Below are 17,667 nucleotides of genomic sequence, written 5' to 3'. Positions count from 1 at the left end.
TTTAGGGCCTTCCTTGGAGCTTGCTTCAATTGTGGACGTTTTGGGCATATTGCAAAAAATTGCCCTGAATAGAAAAAAAAAAAGGAAAATGAGGTGAAGGAGGAGGATAAAACTGATGAGGGTAAAAATACCTCTGCATCTGGGGAATCAGAAGGAAGAACTGAAGGGCAAGGAACTGATGAATAAATTGAGAGAGGATAGTCAAGAGGGGGAGTGGGTTAGAGTGAAAGGAAAATCTAGTGTGAGACAAGCTAAGAAGGAAGCTAGGAAGCTACATGGTAATTAAGGGGTTGAGGGTAATAAATTTGACTCCCAAGGAAGCTACATGGGTAATCAAGGGGTTGAGGGAAATCAAGGGGTTGAGGTCAATAAATTTGACTCCCAAGGAAGCTTGAGCCTTGTTCTATACACAAATCCATTTAACCCACTGAGGGATAGTAACTCCCAAGGAAGCTTGAGCCCTGCTCTATACGCAAACCCATTTAACCCGCTGAGGGATAGTTGTTGAGAGATGTGAAGGAAGCATTGTTTTAATGGGCAAGGAAAAGAGAATGTGGGACAATCTTAGAGGAGATTTGGGTCTGGTGGATAGTTAGCAGTTAGGGGATTGGAGGGATAAACCGAGTCACCTATTTCAGTCTACAATATTTATCTTCCTCATCCATAATTGATAGGATTTTTTTTATTCAGCAAGCTTCTTGGGTTCCTCACACATTAAGAGTCTCTATTGACTGTAGCTCTGCCCTATCTAATCATATGCCCTTGCTCTGGGGCTAGGAGGAAGTTAATGGGATTAATTCTGATCTTTCTCATTTCCCCACCAAGCTTTTAAGAGTCAATAACCTTCTCCTGAAAGATGATGTCTTTGTGGAGTAGACGGAAGCTGCCTATTAACAGATTTAGAAGGAGAGGGAGTGAGGATGGGGCTTAGAGATAGTTTGCTAATGAAATGCAAGGAATTATTAGAGCTGTGGGCAAATTGAGAGCAGAGGAAAAGAGATGTGAAAGGAGGAAATGGACCTCTTAGCTAGAGAAACTTCACCTTAAAATACAAACTTGTGGGTTGAATGCTGATGATGAGACTAACTTGTACTATAAATGTCAAGCTGGCATTAAGGGAGTGAAGACTTCAAATGTGCTAGTGAGGAGGAAAAGTGGTCCAAATGGAAACTATTTAACAACAAAAGAAAACCTAAGAGTAGTTTATTTAAACTCGCTAAAGGTAGAGACAACATAGAGGTGATAGGAATTATCCTTGAGGGACATGAATATCTTAGACAGGAATTATCCTTGATGATGATGGAACCCCCTTGAGGGACATGAATATCTTGGCTAGGAAATGGGTAAAGTTTCTAGGGTCTACCCTTATCTTGAAGGAGGATTGCTCATTGAGGAGGTTTCAAGCTGAAAATAGATTGCTGGGGCTTATCAATCAGAAGGTAGATATTGACAAAGCCAACTGGCTGGAAAGGGAAGTGGATGTTGAGGAGTGCTGGGTGGGTTTGTTAAAATTGGGAAGGGATAAAGCTCCTGGGTGGGATGGACTCTCTTCTAAATTCTTCATTGCTTTCTGGCCATCTTTAAAAGATATTGTTGGGGAAATCTATAGAAAGGCTTTTAGCACCAGGTGTTTGCATAAGGACTTCAAAGAAGGATTGGTGAAGCTGATTCCAAAGTAAATTGCTTGCAATAGATTTGGCCACTTGAGACCTATTACTTTGCTTACAGTGATCTACAAAATATTGGCTAAAGTGATTGCTCTTAGAATAACTCCAGTCTTGCAAGAAGTAATATCCAAAAAACAATATGGCTTTATTAAGGGCAAGTCCATTTATTAAGGGCAAGTCCATTTATGACAACATCTTTGCTGCCTTGTTAGGAAGAGATGTGGCCATGAATACTTAGCAAAAATGCAAGGGCAAGTCCATTTATGACATCTTTGCTGCCTTGTTAGGAAGAGATGTGGCCATGAATACTCAACAAAAATGCATTATGCTTCAACTGGATTTGGAAAAAGCTTATGATACGGTGCATTGGTCCTTTGTAGCAATAATTATGGAAAAACTTGGTTTTGGGAACAAAATGGCAACTTGTATCTACACTTTATCTTGGGGTGGTGTTTCTAAGGTGCTGTTAAATGGAAGGATTATAGGAGGGTTTGAGATTAACAGATCTGTGAGACAAGGATGCCCTTTGGCTCCTCTTCTTTTTTCTATTGCCTCTCACCCCTTGGTGGTGTCACTTGAGAATGCTTGTAGAGAAGGGACCATCAATGGCCTCAAATTGAAATATAATGATCAATTGATTATACAGTGCTTTGCTGATGACTCTTTGCTCTTCCTTAGAGGTGAGAATGATAATGTTAGAATGGCCTTAGATACTGTGCAGGAATTTGCTGATGCTTCTGGTTCCAAATGCAACATACAAAAGTCCTGAATAATCAGCTTAACAGATAATGACTTTGAGATGCAAAGGTGGGGTTGTGAGGTGGTACAGAAGGGCCACATTGTTAGACTGCCTGGTATTCCTTTTGGGGTGGGCACCACTAATAAACAGACTAATTGGGCTATCAATGGATTCTTGGAAAAGCTGAGGAAATGGGAGGGCATTAGAGTTCCATTCCACAACAGATTGGATATTTATAATACAGCTATGAATGCATACATTATGTTCCTTTGCCCAGTAATGGAATTTGGTAAATGCCAGTGGAAAAAGATTATTGGACTTGTCAGAGATTTTTAATGGAGAAATAGCAAAGGAACTAAAGAGTCCCTGCCTGGTTGGCTTGGGACAAGGTGTTAGCCCCAAAGGTTGCAAGGGGATTGGCATTCTTCATATGCCCACTCACTGCATTGCTAGGAGTGCTCTCATGCTACCTAAATGCTTGCTTCAGAGTGACTCTTGGGCATTTATGGTGGTAAGAGAAATAATTGATGCCTCTAAGGTTTATGTAAAAGGCAAATGGTTGGATTGATAAATTGTTTTCCTTTGCTCCTCTTAAAGTTACTACTTCATCTTGTTGTAAGATGCTTTGTAAAAGATGGAAAGAATGCCTTAGCCTTATGTCTTGGGATGGGGGGTGCAGGGTAACTGGGAATTATATGCTCAGTCTTGGGATATGGTGGACCCATAAGTTCAATCCCCCACTAGGTCTGCGTGATACCTTCTCTGCCAAAAAATTAAACAATAAAGGTCTAAGGCATCTGAAGGACTGTTGGGATTGGGAGGTTGTGGGGTGGAAGGATTTGGATCAGATTACTTGGGAATTCCAGCTATCAAGCAGAGAGAGAGATCTGATGACCCAGGTTGTTGTTTTGATTCAAAAGGATTGGTACTCCACTGCATTTGATGATTCCACATGGATCAAAGATTGGAATTGGGCTAATGGTGTTAAGATTACCATTGGCAAGACCAAAGACCTCTATAGACTCTATGATGAGATGTGGGGATATCAATGTAAAGTAAACTGGAGCTTTGCATCATGGAAAAAGAGGTGGAAGCAGCTCTGGGAATGCCAGATCCCTATGAAATTTCAGGTTTTTTTATGGAAGGTTGGCATGTGGGCCCTCCCTATTGGGGCTAAACTACAAAGTAAAAATATTTCTGGTGGAACTTGCCCCACGTGCAGGTCTCATTTGGAGGATGGAAAACATGTGTTCTGGGAATGCCCAGAGGAACTTGGACTAAGATAATCAAATGGGTTGAGAAGGGGTTAGATATTTAGACCTATTGGGGTGTCTGGATTCTGGGCAAATGGTCTTTTAATGATGAGCAAGCTGGATTTTTATTTAACATAATCATGGCCTGTGTGTAGTGGGAGATTTGGTGTACAAGGGATGCCATTATATTTCACAAGGTTTCTGTCACTGGAATTGATGCTTCAGATGCTATGCATAAGTGTATTCACATGTGTTGGGCTGTATGCAATGTAAATAAGATGAGTTGTGCTAAGTTGGACTGTTTGCTGCAGAATTTGCAGAGGAGCATCACTTGACTTCTACCCTAATTTGGATGTGGTTTCAAACATACTGGGAGCTGGCCTCTAACTTTTGCTTACTTTGCAGGTTCGTATGTTTGAAGAGCTGAAAAAGAGATCACCTAGACTTGGCCCAAGAACTAAAAGGTGGTATCTCAAGGAGAAGTAGATGGACTACACTTTTGTTGCATTCATAGAGAACCTGGTGGGCACTAGACCCACAACAAAGATCTAGTCCAAGAAAGGCGGGGGAGCTGGAAAAGCAATCACCTAGAGGTTGTACCACATACGCAATGATGGACGCACAAGGCATGCATGCATACCTACCCCCTATGAATAGCATCCACACACCCATAGTAGGGCACTCTTGTGTGTCATAAATCAATCAGTAAGGCTGGTCCCATAACGATCTTACAATCTTGAGTGCCAGAGGTTGTTAATGCTTGGTTACAAGATATCTTGGGAGCAGTATAGCTTTCTATTTAAAGATAAGAAATAGGATTTGTTGTGTAAACTGTTAAATGAAGTAAAAAGTGTCTATTGGAGCAACCCAAAGTTTTCTGTTGTCATCTTGTGTACTTGATCATTTTTGGCTGATATAAATATATAACTATTATTGGTCCCCCAAAAAAAAGAAACCATTTAGGGGTAGTGTCAGAAAGAAACTGATAGGGGTAGTGTCAGAAAAAACAGTCTTTGTGTAATCTACACGGTTCGAATAAAGAAAAACGGTGCCTTGAACTTAAAGATTCTTTTTTTTTTGATTTTTTAGTCATAGACCGGTTAGCCTACAAAATTTGTCTTAAAGGTCATCCTTTTTTTCTCTGACTTAAAAAAAAGTTTATTGTTGAGAGAGAGGGCGTTGGGCCACGTGGAAGAAAGGGCCACGACGTATCCACATGGCTGGGTACTTTTTGAACACCGCCATATGTCCGTCTGACGTGTCAAACCCCTGTCCTCCATTTTCACAAACTATAAGTTGAAAATGAAAGTTTTAGAAGAAATGTAAATAATAATAATAATATTTCTTTGAATTTGCGTGAGGTCAAGTTTTAATTTTGCTCTCAAGAAACGTAAAGCAGAGCAACATGCAGTCTGCTTCCAGGGCTTTAGCAGTCCTTAGACGATCATGTAACCATTCAGGTATTTTTATTTCCTGTAATTTCGTAATAGCAAATATATATAAATAATCCTTATCATGGCTGTACAGGAGTGGGCGCATGGTCTGTCCTGCAACAACACCACCAGAATCTTTCTACAATTGAAGGGGAGGAAACCCACAATGATTTCAAGCCAATCCACAAAGCTCCTAATGAAATCTCATCAGTAAAGGAGCAAATAGAAAAGGTAAATATTTCATTTTATTTTTTAATTCGAGCGGGGCGATAAGCTTCTCAAAATAAATAAATAAACAAAGAAATAAATAAGAAAATAAAATTTGTCTGCGTGTTCTTGCCTGAGTGCAGGTTACCTCACCTCACTACCTACCAAATAAACCCCTACACTTTCTGAAACTAAATAAATAAAAGTTTTTTTGTTTCTTTTCGTGGAAATTACCAGATTCCATGAGCTTAATGTCATTTAATAGTAAGTTTGCCTTATGCACCTTCAAGATTTATGGCTTTCAAGACTGAATCGACCATGAGACCTCTTTGTAACACATGTACATGAAATCATGTACTTAATTATCTAAATAATTACTAGATCAAGTACTAAAAGGGCACATGAAACTTCTCTTGATGACACCCTTGTCTAGGTGATGTTGACCTATGAGGCTTTCCATGATAATGCTGTCGTCTAGGCTATGTTGGTCTTGATCTGTATTGACCATGTCATGACCCTGTGAAAATGGAACAGCACAAGTGTGGGCACGGTGGTTGCAGAGCAAAATAAATATTAAATGATTCACATTTGGGGTGCCCGGACAAAGGGAATGATGTGTGGACATCTTCAGGTGTGAAGGGGGACCAGAACATTAATGAAATTTAATGTTTTTTTCATGGGTGGCCCCTAGGCCCAAGTGGTCCCTAGGAACTTTAATAAACATTAAAGTTGGGCCCTAGGATATTTTTGGAGAGAGAGAACTCCACTTTTGGAGTTACACGTTTCTCTCTCTCTCTCTCTCTCTCTCTCTCTCTCTCTCTCTCGCTTTTGGGATTACGTGCAAGCTTCATGCGTTGAGCAGAAGAAGGTCGACTGTTTTGCTGCTGGTGTTTGGCTGCATACAGAACTGCCCTATCAAACAGGCCGTACAAACCCAAGGGCTGCAGGCCGTACAGAGCTGGTGACGGCTGTGGATGCAGGTGGCGCTGACGACCAGAGTGCAGGCGACTGGCAGTTGCAGATTCAGGCGACGTAGGCAGGTACAGTCCACGTGGCAGCTGTACGACTGCAGGTACAGTGGTACGGACAGAACAGGTCAGGTGGCGCTGGTACACTCTGCGCTGGCACGAACAAACAGCAGGCGGCTGTTGTGTAGGTACTGATCTGTACGGTACAGGCGGTTGCAGAGACTGTACGGGCAGGTACAGTGGTGATTTACTGACCTGTACGGACAGGTACAGCTGGTTCCAGTTCTTTTCAGACCTGAACAGTAGTGAGCGGTGCATCTCCAGCTGTTCTGCAGGCAGAACTTTCTCAGAGCTTAGTTGGTGTATCAGTCAAGTAGTTGCAAGGAGGAAAGTACAGACTGGTACGATTGGCCTCACGAGTGCAGAATCACGTGCTGATTTGGTAAGCTCTGAACTTGTCCATCTTTCTTTCTTTCCATTGGATTATGTCTGCTGCAGAGTTGTGTTATGTGGCCCCTTGTGAGAGGAGGGGTATGGCAGATTGAAAGGGTGGAAACAGAGATTGGACAGTGGATGTATGTTTGTGCTAAGTTGTGGAACCATGTTCATGGGATATGCCAGATGTGTGCTCAAGGCTGCCCTGCTGAATGGTCTTGGCTGATCAGAGGGAAACACGGAGTGTTGCTTTTGTGGGACACAGATCTGTGTGTGAATCCTCTGTGCTAAGAGGTCTTGTGGGCTGCCAGATTGGACATACAGGTGTATTCTCTTGGCTGGTTTTGTTGTACTCAGTTTTACATCACTTTGAATTTGAATAAAGAAATACCGAAAGGGGCGCCAAACTTTGGGGCCAAGAGGTGTCGTTCTCATTTCAGTTTTGGGGCACTCTAGCTCCAATTAAATTTGTTTTTATATTAGGACTACAAGTGGAAGGGTGACTGCTAGTCTACCGCACTTTGGTTTCTACCAGAGGCTGGTTTCAAGGTTCCGTTGCCGGGACCCATCATCAACTTTCTTAAGGGGGTGAGCTCGTGGTTGACTCGAGGAAAGTCATCGCTGAAAAATTCAGCAACATGTCTGATACAGAAGACGAATATTTTTATCATGAAGAGGAAGAGCAAGAGACCTCTCCTGAGAGAAATGAATCTGAGGATATTCTTGCAGGAGAACAGGCTGCAGATGATGAGCAATATGAGGATGTAACACAGCCAGAAGATATGCCTAGTAAAGAGGAAGATGATGCTCAGTTAAAAAATCGTTTGGATGGTGTAATGGATGTGTTTATGAAGCTCACACAAAGTGAGAAGTTTGCTGAATTTATGAAATCCCGTTCTGAGCCTGAAAAGAAGAAGAAGAAGGTGCGTTCTAAGAACCTTCCTCAGGGTCATAGTGCTGCCTTCCCATAGGATCCATCTTTTGGACAGTTTCCGAACATGCAGCATGCTTTTGGTGCTAATTCTCAGAGTTCCTTTTTCGGACATCCATCTGTTCCTCAGCAGACTATGCATCCAGGTTATTTTGGTGGTGGCTCTGTGTTCCAATCTATGACTGGGGGTTATCCTCAGGGAGGCATGGGTATGCCAGGGACTTTTGGAGCAAATTTTCAGCCTGGTATGCAGGGGTGTATGGTGGTATGCAGTCCGGAATGCAAGGAAACATGTTTGGGGCATGCAACCTGGAATGCAAGCAAATATGTATGGGGGCATGCAGCCCGGTATGCATAATGGAATGTTTGGAAACATGGCTAGAATGTATGGCATGCCAGGTGTGGGAATTGGAAATGTTGACCCTATGATGGGCATGAATGCTGGGGGTAGCAATCTTGTGAAGCCACTTCCTTACGATAATCTAACACCTATGGGTAAGGCGAAGGATTATAAGGAAGGGGGAGTTGCTGTGAAATTTGATACATTCAGTGGAGCCAAAGATAAGTTAAAGGCACTTATCTGCTTACAGCAGTTTGATGCTGCTTTTTCTGGTGGTAATTACACAGAGTCCTCCAAGGTGAGAAAAGCTGCGACTTTTCTCAAAGGCAATGCATTGCAGTGGTGGTCTACTCTTCTTTTACAGGGCATAGCACCATCTACTTGGGTACAATTTAAACAGGTGTTCTCTTCTGTATGGCTTACATCTATATTTGAGGTGGATGTAATGACAGCATGGCACAAGTTGGATGCATCAAAGTGTGAAAATCTTGAAGATTATAATAAGAAGTTTTGGGAAGCTTTACTTCCAGTTACTCTTACCGTGCGGTGCCTTTGTCTGAGCAGGTAGAAAAGTATTGTTGTGGGCTGCCCAAGGAAGTGCGTGACTATTGCATCAAGACTCGAGTAACGAACATGTCACAGATGATAGAGAATGCTATGACAGCTAATGCGTTACTCACTGGAGTCTCATTTGGATTTAAAGGAAGTAAAAACTCGAGCAAGAAATCTGAAAAGTCAGGGCATGCTTCGCGTGATGCAAAAGGTTCTACAGAGACGCGGTATAAGAAGTTGCCAATGCCCAAGAGAACTCCTGAGGAGAGAGAGGCTTTGAGGGATGCTCGGAAATGTTTTTACTGTACAGTCTTTTAATTGTCCCAAGAGAAAGTCTATCATGGCCCTGTGAAAATGGAACAGTACAAGTGTGGGCATGGTGGTTGCAGAGTCAGAATATTTTTTATGATTCACATGGGGGGTGCCCGGACAGAGTTTAAGATGTGTGGACATCCCTAGGTGTGAAGGGGGGAACTAGAAACATTAAACTTTAATGTTTATTAAAGTTTGCCCCTAGGCCTTAGTGGCCCTAGGGAACTTTTAAAGTTTGGGGCCCTAGGGATTATTTTGGGGAGGAGCCACTTTTGGAGTGTTTCTCTCTCCTCTCTCTCTCTCTCTCTCTCTCTCTCTCTCTTCCCTTTTGGGAATCGTGGAGTTCTCAAGCGCATACACACAAGCGTGGAAAAAGCTGAGGAAACTCTAGGCGGCTGCTGCTAAAGACTGGTTGTGGCTGTTTTCTGTGAGCTGAGTGCTGTAACAGGCCGTACAGCAGCCGTACAGTGCTGTACGACTGCAGGTACTGCTGAGTACAGGTGGCGCAGAGCTGTGGGACAGAGGCAGCCATAGCAGGCGACTGTCAACAGGTGGCTGCAGGTTCAGGTACAGGCCGTACAGCCCTGTACGACAGCCGTACAGTGTACGGACAGGGCTGATGCAAGCTTCCCTGAGCAGAGTTGCTGCAGGCGGCGCATGACAGGTTGCTGGACAGGCCTGGTTACACAGATTCAGGCGACCAGAATCAGGACAGCAGGCTGCTTGTGCAAGTACAACTCCTGGCACGTATCCTGAGGTAGTACAGACGGGTACGGGGCTGTTTTTCAGATCTGTACATTCAAAGTCAGCATAGAGGTGAACACAAGGAGGAAGGTACAGACAAGTACATGCACATATGTGAAGCAGGGTTGTGGATACAAGTGCCTGCAAGTACAGATTGGTACCGGTGCTTCCTCCAGTGCTGTTTTATGAGCTGAATTTGGTAAGCTCCGTTTCTGTTCATCTATCTCTCTTTCTACTGCTTGATGTCTGTTGCAGATATGAATTATCTGGCCCCTTGTGAGAGGAGGGGTATGGCAGATTGACAAGGGTTGAGACAGAGTTTGGACAGCATATGTATGTATGAGCTGAGATGATGTATCATGCACTTGAGTTATGCCAGATGTATGCTCATGGCTGCCCTGCTTAGTGGTCTTGGCTGATCAGAGGGAGGCACAGTGTGTTATTGTGGAACACAGAGCTGTGTGCATAGATCCTCTGTGCTAAGAAGGTTTTGTGGGCCGTCAGATTGGACATACAGGTGTAAACTCTTGGCTGATTTTTGTTGTACTCAGCCATTCATATTATTTTAATTGAATAAAGAAATACCGCAAGGGGCGCCAAGCTTTGGGGCCAACAGGTGTCGCCTTGTTTTCAGATTTGGGCACTCTAGCTCCAATCTGTTTTGTTTTCACATCTAGACTACAAGTGGACGGGTGATTGCTAATCTACCGCACTCTGGTTTTTTATCCGAGGCCGGTTTCAAGGTTCCATCCTCGGGACCAATCATCAACTTTCTGAAGGGGGTGAGCTCGTGGTTGCTTTGAAGAAAGCCATTGTTGAAAATTCAGCAAACATGTCTGATACAGAGGATGAGTACTTCTATCATGAAGAAGAAGAGCAAGAGACTTCTCTTGAGAGAGATGTATCTGAGGATATTTTTGCAGAACAGGCTGAGAGATGTATCCTGAGAGAGATGTATCTGAGGATATTTTTGCAGGAGAACAGGCTGCAGATGTTGAGCCTTATGAGGATGTAACACAGCCAGAAGATGTGCATGGTAAAGAGGATGATGATGCTCGGTTCAAAGATCGCTTGGCTAGTGTTATGGATACTTTTATGCAGCTCACACAGAGCGAGAGATTTGCTGAATTTATGAGATCTCGCATAGAACCCCGCACAGAGCCCGAGAAAAAGAAGAAGAAGGTTCGTTCGAAGAATCTTCCACAGGGTCATAGTGGTGCCATCCCACAGGAACCATCTTTTGGCCAGTTTCCGAATATGCAGCATGCTTATGGAGCAAACTCTCAGAGTTCCTTCTATGGACAGCCACCTATTCCTCAGCAGAATATGCATCCAGGTTATTTTGGTGGTGGTTCGGTGTTCCAATCCATGACTGGGGGTTACCCTTAGGGAGGCATGGGTATGTATGGGCCTTTTGGAGCCAATTTTCAGCCTGGCATGCAAGGGAATATGTATGGTGGTATGCAGTCCGGTATGCAAGGAAATATGTTTGGAAGCATGCAACCTGGGATGCAAGGCAATATGTTTGGTAGTATGCAGCCAGGTATGCATAATGGAATGTATGGAAACATGGCTGGAATGTATGGTATGCCTGGCATGGGAATGGGAAATGTTGACCCAATGATGGGTATGAATGTTGGGGGCAGCAATCTTGCGAAACCACTTCCATATGATAATCTAACGCCTATGGGAAAGGCGAAGGATTACAAGGAAGGGGGAGCTGCAGTGAAGTTTGACACATTCAGTGGGGCCAAGGATAAATTGAAAGCACTTACCTTTTTACAGCAGTTTGATGCTGCTTTTTCTGGTGGGAATTACACAGAGTCCTCTAAGGTGAGGAAAGCTGCCACTTTTCTCAAGGGCAATGCTTTGCAGTGGTGGTCTACTCTTCTTTTGGAGGGCATAGCACCCACTACATGGGTCCAATTTAAGCAGGTTTTCTCTTCCGTATGGCTCACATCTACATTTGAGGTGGATGTTATGACAGCATGGCACAAGTTGGATGCTTCAAAGTGTGATAGTTTGGAGGATTATAACAAGAAGTTTTGGGAAGCTCTACTCCCAGTGACTTCTTATCGTGCCGTGCCATTATCTGAGCATGTAGAGAAGTATTGTTGTGGGCTGCCCAAGGAGGTACGAGATTATTGTATAAAGACAAGAGTAACGAACATGTCACAGATGATTGAAAATGCTATGACAGTTAATGCGTTACTCACAGGTGGTTCATCTGGATTGAAAGGCAGTAAGAAATTGAGCAAGAAAGCTGAAAAATTTGGGCATGCTTCTCGTGATGCTAAAGGGTCTTCAGAGACAAAGTATAAGAAGTTGCCAATGCCCAAGAGGACTTTTGAGGAAAGATAGGCTTTGAGAGATGCTCAAAAGTGTTTTTACTGTACTGAAGAGGGGCATATGTCATTCAATTGTCCCAAAAGAAAGTCCCAAAAGGACCCTGACAGTAAAGGAGAGCCCAAGCCAAAGAAACCAAAGCCTTCTGCAGGGTTAGTTCCTGATCTTGTGGGGGAGCAGCTAGGTGGTGAAGCTACAGAGTTGTGCAGGGTGTGGGGCAAAGTGAGAGATCAGAATGCTTTGATCTTCTTTGACACAGGTGCTAGAGCCAACTTCATTTCACCAGACTTGGCTGGCCGATTGGGGATTCGCGCAGAGGAGATGGGGCCGTTACATGAGGCTAATATGGCTTGTCCAGGGTATGCAGAACCCGTTACTCCTATTATTGGGAAGCTTCGGCTTCATTTGCAGGGTTATGTGGACAGCGAAGAGTTCTTCATCATGCCTTTGGATGGCTGTGATGTTTTGTTGGGGATGCCATGGTGCCACAGGGTACATGCGGTGGTGGATACTTACAATAGGAAAATCACTCTGACTCAGAGGGAAAGAGCATGTATTGGATGTAAAACTCAAAGGAGAATCTGTTCCTATTGTATCTGCTTCGGCGATTTCATCAGTAATGAAAAAGCATCTTTCCGTGTACTTGATTTATGTAAAGGATGCACAGGATGATGAGTCTAAGTCTAATTTGTCTATGTTAGATAAGGACAGGACTGATTTCTTATGTGGGTTTCAAGATTGTTTTTCCGAGTCATTGCCAGGAGAATTAGGATTTTCAGGCCTCATAGAGAGTTTGTGGGCACATTCTTTGATGATATGATTGTGCATTCACGAACTGAGGAAGAGCATAGAAGGCATTTGGCCATTGTGTTTGCAGAACTCAGAAACCATAGGTTGGTTGTGAATGGCAAGAAGAGTGAGTTCTTTTTGCAGGAGATACATTTCTTGGGGCATATTGTGTCTGGTCATGGAGTCCGTATGGATCTAGCAAAGGTGGAAGCAATACTTAATTGGCCAGCTTTGAGGACCGTGCATGATGTACGCAGCTTTCTAGGATTGTGTTCCTATTACAGGCGGTACATACGGCACTTTGCTGAAATTGCTTCGCCTCTTCATGCTTTGACGAAGAAAGCAACTCCGTTTAGATGGGCTGATCGGGAAATTACAGCATTCAAAAAGCTCAAAGAAAAGCTTACTTCGGACCCAGTATTGGTGTTACCGGACCTCCGAAAGGCTTTTGTTGTCGTCCAGTGTGATGCATGTGGAAGTAGCATTGGTGCAGTTCTCATGCAAGAGGGACATGTCATAGCCTATGAGAGTAGAGTTTTGCAAGATGCTGAGAAGCATTTACAGGTGTATGAGAAAGAGATGTTGGCTGTAATTCACGCTCTTTCTACTTGGAAACACTACTTGCTTGGGGCTGATTTCACTGTACAGACAGATCATCAGACCTTGCGATACTTCCTCACGCAGACTAAGCTTTCAGAGAAGCATATGCGTTGGGCAAACTTTTTGTCAATGTTTCACTTCCAGATTGTGCATGTGGAAGGCAAAAAGAATGTAGTGGCAGATGCTTTGTCACGCAAGCCACAGGTCTCTGCAGTTTCACTTGCTTATCATCATGAGCTTGATGAAATGAAAGAGCAGTATGTCCATGATGAGGATTTTGAAAGGTTGTATGATCAGATGTCTGAGGGTCAGCGGCATGAGCATTATACTCTCAGAGATGGGTTTTTATTGATGCATGGCAGACTGTGTGTTACCAGGCCATTGCGACTCAAGGTTATGATTGAAAGTCATGCTCCACCGTATGCAGGTCATAGAGGTATTGACGCCACGGTCAAAGCAGTGGAGACTTTCTTTTATTGGCCAACCTTGAGAAGAGATGTTGATGCCTTTGTGAGGCAATGCATCGTATGTCAAAAGGTAAAGTTTGACCGTCAGAAGACACCAGGGTTATTACAACCTTTACCTATTCCGGATAGACCTTGGGAGAGCATTGCCATGGATTTTGTATTTGATCTTCCACGGACGCAAACGGGAAATGATGGCATCTGGACTATCATATGCAGGTTCAGTAAGCAGGCTCATTTCATTCCCATGCGGAAGACAATTAAAGTGGATCATATGGTGAAGTTGTTCATGGCGAACATCTTCAAGTATCATGGCTTGCCTACGTCTATCATTAGTGACCGTGATCCACGGATGACGAGTTTGTTTTGGAGAGGGTTGTTTGATAACGTGGGTACAACTCTCAAGTTTTCATCGTCATTTCATCCACAGACAGATGGTCAGTCAGAAGAGGCTAACTCTATAGTGTTGGATCTTCTCAAGTGTTATGTGTCAGAGCACAAGCAACAATGGGAAAAGTATTTTCCTTTGGTGGAGTTTGCATATAACAACACTGTATATAGCTCGACAGGAAAGGCGCCTTTTGAGATTGTAGAAGGAGGCAAGAAGGTACCACCCATTTTGCATACAAAGGATAAGATCTTTGAGGTTGATCAGTATGTGGAGAGCTTGGATGAAGCTTATCGGAGAGTTAAGTTGGCCCTCCAAAAAACTCAGCAGAAGCAAAAGAAAGCCGCAGACCGTCACAGACGTGATTTACAGTTTGCATTGGGTGATTGGGTTCTTTTGCGCTTTGAAAAGGCTAGACTCAAGAAGATGAAGGGTAAAGAGCGCTTATTCCCTAAGTTGAGTATGCGATATTATGGGCCTTTTCAGGTTTTGGAAAAGATTGGTGAGGTAACCTATCGTTTGAAGTTACCAGATCACTGGAGGATTCACAATGCTTTTCACGTGAGTCTTCTTAGACTTTTCCGTGGGGATGTGCCTGAGGATGTATCAGATGAGGCTCAGCCGGAAGTTGAGGAACTTGATGAGGTTTTGATTCCAGAGCAGATACTGGCACATAAAGAAAGGAAGGTACGAGGTAAAGTTTCCCGTCGCTATCTTGTGAAGTTCAAGAACTATTCACCGATGGATGCGAAGTGGATGGAGGAAGGTGACTTAACAGATTCACCTCAGGTTTTGCAGCTTTATCTCGATGCCTTTGAGTTAGAGCCGACTCTTGTTTTGGCTCATTTAGGTTCAGCAGAGCATGGGTCTGGAGCATTACCTGATGCTCAAGAGGGGGGTAGCACCTCCACTCCCTTGATACAGACAGGCTCAGATGACATCTAGAGGTCGCTTGGTGCAGTTTTTATCTCACCCGAAGGTACTGAGGCTGATAGTACATCTGTTTATGGGACTTCTATGATATATGTGTACTAGTCACATGAGATTGTTGTGGATATGTATGGTTCACAGTGGTATACAACTTGGACTATTACTATGCCATTGGTTTGCAGTGAATGTTGATACATGTGTATGGCTTAGAGAGATTGGGACGCTGATCTTGCCATATTGTATATTTCACTTTGGATATTTTGATGCATCACCAGAATGCAATCGAGGACGCTTGCCATTTTTCAAGAGGGGGGTATGTCATGGCCCTGTGAAAATGGAACAGTACAAGTGTGGGCATGGTGGTTGCAGAGTTAGAATATTTTTTATGATTCACATGGGGGGTGCCCGGACAGAGTTTAAGATGTGTGGACATCCCTAGGTGTGAAGGGGGGAACTAGAAACATTAAACTTTAATGTTTATTAAAGTTTGCCTCTAGGCCTTAGTGGCCCTAGGGAACTTTTAAAGTTTGGGGCCCTAGGGATTATTTTGGGGAGGAGCCACTTTTGGAGTGTTTCTCTCTCCTCTCTCTCTCTCTCTTCCCTTTTGGGAATCGTGGAGTTCTCAAGCGCATACACACAAGCGTGGAAAAAGCTGAGGAAACTCTAGGCGGCTGCTGCTGAAGACTGGTTGTGGCTGTTTTCTGTGAGCTGAGTGCTGTAACAGGCCGTACAGCAGCCGTACAGTGCTGTACGACTGCAGGTACTGCTGAGTACAGGTGGCGCAGAGCTGTGGGACAGAGGCAGCCATAGCAGGCGACTGTCAACAGGTGGCTGCAGGTTCAGGTACAGGCCGTACAGCCCTTTACGACAGCCGTACAGCCCTTTACGGACAGGGCTGATGCAAGCTTCCCTGAGCAGAGTTGCTGCAGGCGGCGCATGACAGGTTGCTGGACAGGCCTGGTTACACAGATTCAGGCGACCAGAATCAGGACAGCAGGCTGCTTGTGCAAGTACAACTCCTGGCACGTATCCCGAGGTAGTACAGACGGGTACGGGGCTGTTTTTCAGATCTGTACATTCAAAGTCAGCATAGAGGTGAACACAAGGAGGAAGGTACAGACAAGTACATGCACATATGTGAAGCAGGGTTGTGGATACAAGTGCCTGCAAGTACAGATTGGTACCGGTGCTTCCTCCGGTGCTGTTTTACGAGCTGAATTTGGTAAGCTCCGTTTCTGTTCATCTATCTCTCTTTCTACTGCTTGATGTTTGTTGCAGATATGAATTATCTGGCCCCTTGTGAGAGGAGGGGTATGGCAGATTGACAAGGGTTGAGACAGAGTTTGGACAGCATATGTATGTATGAGCTGAGATGATGTATCATGCACTTGAGTTATGCCAGATGTATGCTCATGGCTGCCCTGCTTAGTGGTCTTGGCTGATCAGAGGGAGGCACAGTGCGTTATTGTGGAACACAGAGCTGTGTGCATAGATCCTCTGTGCTAAGAAGGTTTTGTGGGCCGTCAGATTGGACATACAGGTGTAAACTCTTGGCTGATTTTTGTTGTAACAGATTGGACATATAGGTGTAAACTCTTGGCTGATTTTTGTTGTACTCAGCCATTCATATTATTTTAATTGAATAACGAAATACCGCAAGGGGCGCCAAGCTTTGGGGCCAACAGGTGTCGCCTTGTTTTCAGATTTGGGCACTCTAGCTCCAATCTGTTTTGTTTTCACATCTAGACTACAAGTGGACGGGTGATTGCTAATCTACCGCACTCTGGTTTTCTATTAGAGGCCGGTTTCAAAGTCCCAAAAGGACTCTGACAATAAAGGGGAGCCCAAGTCAAAGAAACCAAAACCTTCTGCAGGGTTAGTTCCTGATCTTGTTGGGGAACAGCCAGGTGGTGAAGAGACTGAGTTGTGCAGGGCATGGGGCAAAGTAAGAGATCAAAATGCCTTGATATTCTTTGACACAGGTGTTAGAGCCAACTTTATTTCACCGGATTTGGCTGGCAGATTGGGGATTCGTGCAGAGGAGATGGGGCCGTTATATGAGGCTAACATGGCTTGTCCAGGGTATGCTGAACCCGTCACTCCTATTATTGGGAAGCTCGGGCTTCATTTGCAGGGTTGTGTGGACAGCGAAGAGTTTTTCATCATGCCACTTGATGGATGTGATGTTTTGTTGGGTATGCCATGGTGCCACAGAGTACATGCGGTGGTGGATACATACAATAGGAAGATCACTTTGACTCATAGAGGGAAAGAACATGTTTTGGATGTAAAACTTAAAGGGGAATCTGTTCCTATTGTATCAGCTTCGGCAATTTCATTAGTAATGAAGAAGCATCTTTCTGTGTACTTGATTTATGTAAAGGATGCAAAAGATGATGAGTCTAAGTCTAATTTGTCTATGTTAGATAAGGACAGGACTAATTTCTTATGTGGGTTCCAAGATTGTTTTTCCGAGTCATTGCCAAGGGAACTTTCTCCGGAGAGGCCAGAAGATCATGCCATTGATCTAATTCCTGGTAGTACTCCACCAAATAGACCGCTGTACCGT

General features: G+C 43.9%; 1 protein-coding gene across 1 annotated transcript in view; it reads left to right on the top strand.

The window, feature by feature from the left end:
• The first annotated feature begins 4,962 nt into the window (after positions 1 to 4,962).
• Positions 4,963 to 17,667, top strand: part of LOC147639903 (uncharacterized) — a 73,160-nt gene continuing 60,455 nt past the window's right edge. The window contains exons 1-2 of the mRNA XM_086775228.1: positions 4,963 to 5,119; positions 5,187 to 5,323. Of these exons, the coding sequence (XP_086631354.1) occupies positions 5,065 to 5,119; positions 5,187 to 5,323 (192 nt within the window). The 5' untranslated portion in view covers positions 4,963 to 5,064. The remainder of the gene's footprint in view (positions 5,120 to 5,186; positions 5,324 to 17,667) is intronic.

This window comes from Cibotium barometz, chromosome 3 (assembly GCF_041138505.1).
Source record: "Cibotium barometz isolate CiBa-2024 chromosome 3, ASM4113850v1, whole genome shotgun sequence".
NCBI classification, from domain to species: domain Eukaryota; kingdom Viridiplantae; phylum Streptophyta; class Polypodiopsida; order Cyatheales; family Cibotiaceae; genus Cibotium; species Cibotium barometz.
The sequence above is the reverse complement of the archived record's forward strand: the minus strand, read 5'-3'. Positions and strand labels throughout refer to the sequence as shown.